This window comes from Siniperca chuatsi, linkage group LG4 (genome assembly GCF_020085105.1).
Source record: "Siniperca chuatsi isolate FFG_IHB_CAS linkage group LG4, ASM2008510v1, whole genome shotgun sequence".
Taxonomy (NCBI): domain Eukaryota; kingdom Metazoa; phylum Chordata; class Actinopteri; order Centrarchiformes; family Sinipercidae; genus Siniperca; species Siniperca chuatsi.
In genome coordinates, this window is record NC_058045.1 from 17,780,333 (window position 1) to 17,789,335 (window position 9,003).

Genomic DNA, 9,003 nt, shown 5'->3' on the forward strand with positions numbered 1-9,003 from the left:
GTAGTCGAAGTCAGACCACACACACACGCGCACACACACACACACACACCAATTCAAACTGAAGCCAAAGTCTTATTCATAGGTAAGGGTGTGGCTGTTTATGAGAATCGTAGCAGGTTCTTTGAACCACACTGCAACTCCAGTGACACACACCCACCATTTCTGAAGATTGAACAACAATTAAAATGCCAATGCATCATATGTGACACACACGGGTGTGAGCGAGGTAAGGACGATAAAGTGTGTGTATCTTTCTGTCTGTAAGTGTTACAGAAATAGAGAGATTACGTAGAAATAAAGTTTTTATTTTATTTTTTTTACCTTAGTTGCGCCTGCTTGATACAAGTTCGTGCAGGCAAGCTAAGGGCTTCATCTCCCTCTTATAGTTTTTGCAAGCCACTGTGACATCACACTAAAAACAGTTGACTTTTCTGTGTCACATGTAGGAATGATCTGCTCCATGTTGGGCCACAAAATATTCTATATTACCATTGGGCTTTACAGACAAGCCGACGCTACTGATATGGCCTTTGCATTGTGAATAAAAGTGTGAAATAGGATGTGAACTTTCCGTGTGGTCTTTCAATAACCAGTCTATATCCTTCCTCAGTGGCTGTGATGAACCCTACGTTTTCTACAGGGGCCGTCTGCGAGGACAGAGCAGTACTTTTACTGAGCAGGAAAAGGGAAGTGCTCCATTAGAATATGTCTCGCTTCCTTATTCCTGACACATGTATGCTGGGCTGTTGACATGCGAGCCATATTCCTTAAACAGTGGCAGACTAATGCATAAGAGATATGATGCCTCATCACTAACGCAGTCTGTGGTCATGTCACGGTCAGACAATGGAGAGCAATTCTCCCCTAAACGCAAGTAAGGAGAAGTAGGCTCAGTGACCTCCAGCATGCAACACAGAGTAACTGACCTTTTGTACTGTGACTGTGGGTAAAAAGTTGGATAAGACCCTTGAGGGGCAGAAGAAAATAATATTTCACAGTTGTGCTGTCCTGTGCGGTGAAGTTAGGAAACGCTGATGGTGGAAAGAGGAAGAGAAGCATTGTTTGGAGCAAGCTGAGTAGAGTTTTTTTAGTAATATAGACTAAAAAAAAGGCATGTCATTGAGGTGAGGGCATCCCCACTGCACTCTCTCCCACTGTTTATACATATTCTGTCTCATTCAAACACATGACACAACCGCACACCTGCAGGATCCTGACTCTGAAAGTCCCCCAAAACACTCGAATATGCAGCACATTTATTACAAATTAAGGTACGTTCACTGGTGGATTCATTTGTCTAAATTCAAAGGAACTGGGTGGTTTCATGGGACGCTATTTTAGTGAGCAGTATCTCTCCAAAAGCACGCAGGGGCAGGTGGAACCGCTTCTACTCAGCTAAATGCCTCTTAAGTGACAGAGCCGCCAGTTGTCATCTGAACTGAAAATACAAAATGTTCAGCGGGCCTTAAATCTTATCATGAATATATGAGAATGTGGTGGCATGTTGTAATGTGGCCTAGAACCTGAACCTGAAACATTTTGACATTTGAAGTACTGACACAACATAATAAATATAATCATTTTCTTTATTGTACCATATATATTGCTGTCTGTTTATAATCCCTTGTGAAATGGAGTGTCCTATGGGTCACTTCCATCACATCACATGTGGTCAAATAATCTTTATCTGCTTGTTTCAATACTACATTACAACTAGATGGTGCCTATATCGTGTCAAATATTAAAACCCCCATATGTGTATGGATGCATCATGATATTTTAATTGTCGGGTGCGTCATTTAATGCATTTTATGTCAGTTATGACATGTCATAGTTCAGCATCACATACACCCGTATAGCATGTCTAGAAGTCTTCGGATCCTTAACCATATTGGATTTAAAAATAATAGATACTTGGCCAGAGCCACGTGGCATGGTTTAACTTGTGCATCACATCACTAAAAAAAGTTTAAAGAGATCCAAAAGCAATCAACCCATTTGAGAATCTGATATTAGTGGTAACAAGGGAAATGTAGCTGTCACAAAGGGCCTCTCTGAGTCTCAACTCTAGTAAATCTGTAGGGAACCAGACGAATCTGCGACCTCATGTTTTGTTTGCTCATTCGCATTTGCGAATTGGTTCTGGCGATGCCAGGCTGGTAGAACTGCTTTAGGGCCAGCCAAATGCGAGCGAGTAACTTGGTGCACAGCTAGGCTTGACTCAGAACTTCAGAGGGCGAAAGCTTTGGAGAAACTTGAGGATTGGGTGATGAAACACGGCTGACGTGGTGATGCAAGAAAAGAGATTAAACACAGTCCGTGAAACAACTTTCAGTTTCTGTCGGTAATAAATGCTGAATTTCCACTTCTACCGACGCACCTCTGCCACCGGCCTGCAGAGGGTGTCTTCAATTTAAAGACCGTGAGAGGCTCAATCGTCTACTTAACGCTCTGTTTGAGGAAGTAACGTCGTGCTTGTCCGTGAATCGAACTAACCCATTCTTCGGAAATGCCAAAAGGAGTTGCGCCCTCCCTCCGGGGAGGAGACATCAAACCCTCATGTGATGTCACTGGTTTGATTTCTATAAATGCCACTAGTGTTCTTGGTAGTGCTCCGGGAATCCAGATCAACATCAACATCAAGCTCTTTAGGGCTTAACACCTCTACTGAGAAATGCAATGGTAGGGAGAAACGCATCCTCATCTCTTTCACTCCCTTCCTTATTAAGGATATTGTTTTGTTGAGAGTGTAAAACTTGCTGTGTATGTAGACTTATGCAAATCCTGTTGTATAATGTAGCCTACTGCATAAGGCTAGTGAAGTGTGCATGTTGCTGAATATTGTTTGGCCAGGCCAAAGGTTGAGGATTACAGGGTGCTTTATGGCTATGTTCTGTCTTTTTGCATGTCTGTATAAGAACAGAACTAACACTTAAAGCTGAGTGTAGCTTTCACCACAGTACTGTGTCCTGTGTATGTGTGGTTCAGGTGCTTGTCTCTACTTCCTCTCTCTCCTCTTGTGAGATGTCTCTCTAAAGAACAACACTGATCTGTGTCCTGTTTCCTCTCAGCCCTCCCAAGCCTCAGTTTGCCAGCTGGCTCATAGAGCAGGTGGAGACAGGCCAGTACAAGGGCCTGTGCTATGTGGACCAAAACAAGTTCAGAGTCCCATGGAAGCACAACTCCAGAAAGGACTGCAATGAAGAGGACAGCAAAATATTCCGGGTAGGCTCAGTGACCTCTATTAAACTTGTCACTGCAATACTAGTGTTATCTGATTAGATATGTAAGCACTCCTGTGAAGAAAGGTAGTAGTCAGTAATTTAGTTTCAACATATAACTTGGAAACTGCAGGTGCTTTCCCATATGCAATTAATACATTTATGACGCAATATCATAATTTGTGTTTGTCAGATGATCCTAATTAAGGATTCACTGTATTAAAAGAATTAGCATTCAATTTGAGAGTGCTAGCAGATTGCTGTACGGTATCCTCATTTTGATGGCAGACAAACCTCCTTTTGTCCTAATCTGTAAAGTAACTTCAGCTGGTAGATAAATGTAGTGGAGTAAAAAGTACAATGTTTCCATCTGAATTGTGGAGAAGTAGACATTTAAAGTCTCACAAAATGGAAAGTAAACTACAACTACATAAATGTATTTATTTTCCACCTCTGGCTAATGCAGTCACTGGCATCATATTTAAACCTCTCTTTGTATGGTTGACAGGCATGGGCAGTAGCAAGTGGAAAAATCAACGAGTTCCCCACTGACAAGGCCAGGTGGAAAACCAACTTTCGATGCGCTCTGAACAACCTCTACGTGCGCTTCAAGATGATAGAGGATAATTCCAAGAATTCTGACGACCCTCATAAAATCTATGAGATTATCAACACTGAGTGTAAGACGATAAATCACTTAATCCAAGCCCTCCACTGTGGAACCATTTGGAGTCTGAATGCAAATGAATGTGGGTCTGTTTTCTTTATCTGCAGACAACTATGAATGTCAGCCAACACAAGACTCCCAGGAGGATTCCAAAATGGCTCCAGATATCTACAGAAACATAGAGTGCTTCCCCTCAGGAAATGAGGTGCAGTCTTGCCTAGAGGACACTTTCACTTCTCTCGGTTAATTGGTTTAATATCAAGATTTTCTTTGTGATGTTTGCTGCCCTTCAATACTTATTAAATAATACTATGCATTTTCCCCCCAAACAGCACAATCTGCTTAACAATTTCATGGCCTTGGATCTTGGCAACCATCCTTCAGGTACAGTGTCTTGTGCAAAGGGAAATACTGTTTAAGTTATATAAGTTGATAACATTCTCAACGCCTGTTTATGATTTGACATGGTTTATAATGAAGGTAAAATGTAGTTTAATCGTCTTTTTTATTGTCTCTAACAGAGGAGCAACCGTGGGCAGAGAACTTTGGCCAGCACAAGTCAGCTGTCTTTGAAAGCTATCCTTTAGCAGCCGAGGACCACCCACAGCTGTTACCAGATCAGACGTCTTACTATGAGGGTATGTTCAGCCAAATAAAATCAAAATGTCTGGGGGAAAAAATGTTTCTAATTGATTATCTGTAAAGATGTGATCTTGTATGTTATTGTTACGTGTTTGTTTTTTACAGTAAATCCTCAGCCGGTCCTCAGTTCACCTCTGCAGCCAAGTATATATGACCTGGAGATCTCCATCCACTACAGGAAAAGACAAATGCTAAAGACCACACTGCACACTGCCCGTCTCCAGCTCCACTACCTACTCGAGGCCCCTGAGCTCAGTGCCCATCATATCTGCTTCCCCTCCACTGATGGTCTGCTGGACCATAAACAGGTACATGATTACATCAGCTGGACATTTTTTGTAACTTAAAGAAAAATCCACCAGGAAACTACTGAAAAACAGTTATGGAATGCACCTCTTAAATTCATCCTTTCCTTGGCCAATTCTGGGAAGTATATTTCCTGCAGTTAACTTTTTTTTTTTTTTTTTTTTTTTTTTTAATCTGACATTCAGTAAAGGAAAGTAAAAGATACAACAATACACAAAGAAAACACAAACAAAAGAGAAACACTGCCACTGTGTTGTAGGTTATACACAGTTAGTGCTTCAGAATAGGCGTCGGAAGTAATGGACATTACTAGCGAGGTTCAGTCACTAGTTGTTCCACTCTTGGATTCATCTACAGTAAGTACGTGAGGTATATTTTGATATCTGTTCAACTGATAATGTTGGCAATCCACCTTTGGAAACATGGGTAAGAGGGATTAGTCTCTTGGCCTAAGTAATGACCATCAAAGTTTGTTGTGTGGTTGGAGTGGACAGCTACAAATTCCTTGGAGTGACAATCTGCTCCACCTTGAAATGTTGGGATAACACTTCTACTATTCTTAAGAAAGCACACCAGAGGCTCTTCTTTTTAAGACAACTTAAAAAATGTGGTATATCCAGGGATGGCATGGTGCAGTTTTATAGAGCAGCGGTGGAGAGCATCCTCACCTACGCAATAACTGTCGTTTGGCACCACGTCAGCTGAGGACAGGAGACAGTTGGACAAAGTGGTGCGCGCTGCATCCAAAATAATTGGATGTGATCTCCCACCCCTAGCAGAAATCTATAAGGCCAGATTACTAAAGAAGGGCCTTAAAGTTTTTAAGGACCCCTCTCACCCAGCTAATAACCTTTTTTAATTTCCTTTCCTCTCACAAACGACTAAGAAGTATAAAGACCAGAACATCCAGCTTTCAGAATAACACATATCCCAAAGCTGTCCGCCTCCTTAACACTCCAAACATAGCATTGCAGGCCACTCGGCAGGTTAAATACTTTGTGCAATAGGACAGATGTTCAAGTACTTGAAGCACTTTATATAGTGGGTCGTTTAATGTTGCTGCTAATTTCTCTACATGTGCTAGTGTTTTATTTATGGTGTTTATATATGTTGGATTTTATCTTACCCATTGTTTATGCTTTATGATTATTGTATAGGTTGGATATTACCTATCTGTTATACTTTGTTTAATGTATTATGTGCTTGTGTGGTTTTACTATTTTTGTCTTCCTCTGTCTTTGTTTAAAGGACCTGTATGTAACATTTAGGAGGAACTATTGGCAGAAATGGAATATAATATTTATAAGTATGTTTTTATTAGTGTATAATCACCAGAAAATAAGAATCGTGTTTTCATTACCTTAGAATAAGTCCTTTATATCTACAGAGGGAGCGGGTCCCCTTCCACGGAGGTCGCCATGTTGCACCGCCATGTTTCTACAGTAGCCCAGGATGGACAAACCAAACACTAGCTCTAGATAGGGCCTTTCACAAGTTTCATGGCCACCGTTGTTTCTACTACACGCTACACAACAACAAAGTCACCAGCATGCTCGTATGTGTGCACAAGAACAAACGAAATAGGGACCCACTCGTAATATCAAACCTATAAACCATCAAAACGTTGCTCCTTAGCGCTAGTAATGGTCAAATTCTCCACAAGGGGTACCTTTTTAAGTGTATGTGATATGTTCCAGTATAACTTTTAAGAAATGCTCCCATCTTCACCATGTGACATGTTAATTTGAGCACAAAGAGGAGGAACAGGTTTCAAAAATGGTACACATGGTATCTAAAAATATCAAGTACTTTGGCTTTGAAAGAGGGCTGTAAAAAGCTTCGAGTTTGCTCCTCCACAAAGAACTTTGATCAGCTTAAATTCAGGGATAAGATTTTGTGTTAGTGCAAGAGCTTCTTTTGAGACTCAACAGTTTGAACAGGCTTCCAACGAGAAACACAGAAATCCATCACAGGAGGAAGAGATATCAAACGGTTCACTGATTTTTAGCCTCAGTAAACTAATAGAAAAGTAACGCAATGCACCTATAAAATGTGCTTCAATTGTGGTACATACCTTTCTCAATCTTACCTTGCTGTGGCTCTCTCCATCTATACCTATAATCCTTTGGCTCTCTGGGGGTTGTCAAAAGTCTTTCAGGAAGAAAGTCACTGACTGAAGCAGAGGTAGACAAACCAAATTCATGGAAAGTTGTTACACCAAAAACCATTTATTACAACACTTAGTAACTGTTAGAATTTGCTTAAATTTAAAGCATTTAAGGGTGGAATTTTCCCTTAAGTTTATATACAATATACTGCTGTGCATACTCCATGTGACGAAGCTATTTTTATATAAAAGTTTTTCTAATCACAACCTTCTTTACGCCAGGTTGATTTCACCAACCGCGTCCTTAACAGCATCCAGAAAGGTCTACTCCTGGAGGTACGGGAGACTGGTATCTATGCCTGGAGGCAGGACAGGTGCCATGTGTTTGCCAGCACCAGTGACCCCAGTGTGGCTCACCCAGACCCAAGAAAGCTGCCCCAGAACACCATGGTGGAGCTCCTCAGTTTTGAGAAGTATGTGAATGGTAGGTGTGGATCTCTTGCTCATTTATTATTATTATTATTATTACATTTTAATTGAAGCCAGCATTAAGTTTGCACCGTGAAATAACTGGTTCCACCTGTATCTGTTTCAGAATTGAAACAGTTTAAAGAGAACAATGGTGGTTCTCCAGAATACACCATCAACATGTGCTTTGGAGAGAAATTTCCTGATGGAAAACCTTTGGAGAAGAAGCTTATCGTAGTGAAGGTAACACTCTTAACTATTTTTTCCTTAGCTTCACTTCAGAGACACTTACAGTATTTGAGTTCAGCTCCCTTCAGTTATGCAGTTTTTAAGTGCTGTAAAATGTCTCTGTCGCTTTGCCCCTGTAGGTGGTCCCTCTGATCTGTCGACACTTTCATGAGATGGCCCAGATGGAGGGGGCTTCGTCTCTTCACAGCGCCAACGTCAGCCTACAGATCTCACACAACAGCCTCTATGATCTCATTTACTCTGTCTTTGGTCTGCCGACAGTTGAAGAGCCAGCACGGGCTGATGCGGCTTTTACACACCAGCTCTGAAATTTTATGTCTCACTCACCTCTGATGGGGACTATTTCAACTACCTACGGGACCACATGATGCACCACATTCTGCTTCGCTAAAAATGTAGCCAAACTGATGACCTGTTGAATGTGCTATAGTAGCTCAAACAGGAATGAACTGAATTCAATTGCATAATGTGACATTAATGATCAACTGTAATTCCACACTCCTGCTTTGCCTTATCTCCTGTTCACTTTATGTTCACATTAGTCACAAACTGTTGGCAAAAACTGACACTTTTATCACTACATAAGTAGAAATGGACTCCTCCACTATTTGACTGCTACGTTACTCAGCTCAAAGGCCAACTTTTGTATGATTACTGTAAATGTGAAAATACTTCTTAATGAAATGTATGGTTCAATTGATATTACATGTATGCAGTAACCAAATGATGCCTAACATGATGGTAAATCCATCTAACATGTAAAGTTTTTGCTTTTTGATCACATTTATGAGCTTGTAAATGCAAATGAAAGTAAAGTTAAATAATGTATGTCTTAAGTTTTTATGTGTCATACAGCCAGTGGCTGCAATATATACATATACACACGTCTGTGGTGAATTGTTTTGCACTTTGTTGAAACCATTTTTGTACTCTGCAGGTCATCTTGCACTTTTCATACTGAATAAACTGAAAAACTGTCATTATTTAGATTTCAAATAAACTGTTAAACCTTGAATGAGTTCTCAATTCATTATCAGTGAAATGTATGACTCGTAAATGAGTCAAAACTGGGAAGTAATATACAGAGATCTTAAAATAGATACATTTAAAACAACTTTAGGGTACACTTACAGTCAAATCAAGTCTTTTTCCAAAGAAAGATTAAGCTTTTAAGACCCTGTAGTAGCTTCTGATGCTGAACCCTTATGCTGTAGCTTCAGGTTTGTTCATGATAACCCAAAACAGAAATTAAGTCAAAGAAATCTTTTTTTGTTGTTGTTTAAACATTGTCCCTAAAAAGAAAATACAAATGAATACTAAGAGGCTGTTTTCAGTCTGTGGTG

At 40.4% G+C, this 9,003-nt stretch overlaps 1 protein-coding gene across 2 annotated transcripts; it reads left to right on the forward strand.

Moving 5' to 3' along the window:
* Positions 1–2,523: 2,523 nt before the first annotated feature.
* irf7 (interferon regulatory factor 7) lies at positions 2,524–8,675 on the forward strand. Of its 2 annotated transcripts, XM_044193141.1 has the most exons (10): positions 2,524–2,682; positions 3,072–3,225; positions 3,730–3,901; positions 3,996–4,093; positions 4,221–4,272; positions 4,410–4,526; positions 4,636–4,838; positions 7,226–7,427; positions 7,539–7,654; positions 7,780–8,675. In XM_044193141.1, the coding sequence occupies exons 1-10, from the start codon at positions 2,675–2,677 to the stop codon at positions 7,966–7,968; spliced, it is 1,311 nt and encodes a 436-aa protein (XP_044049076.1). In that variant the 5' UTR covers positions 2,524–2,674; the 3' UTR covers positions 7,969–8,675. The 2 variants fall into 2 exon arrangements, with proteins under 2 accessions (XP_044049076.1, XP_044049077.1); XM_044193142.1 differs by lacking the exon at positions 3,072–3,225 and having other exon boundaries at positions 2,622–2,682.
* The last annotated feature ends 328 nt before the right edge of the window (positions 8,676–9,003 follow it).

Excerpts from the sequence above, each read along its gene's own strand:
- irf7 (XM_044193141.1), top strand. Across the intron at positions 4,273-4,409 it reads TCTTGGCAACCATCCTTCAG|AGGAGCAACCGTGGGCAGAG; the intron begins GTACAGTGTCTT and ends TGTCTCTAACAG. Across the intron at positions 4,839-7,225 it reads GTCTGCTGGACCATAAACAG|GTTGATTTCACCAACCGCGT; the intron begins GTACATGATTAC and ends TCTTTACGCCAG.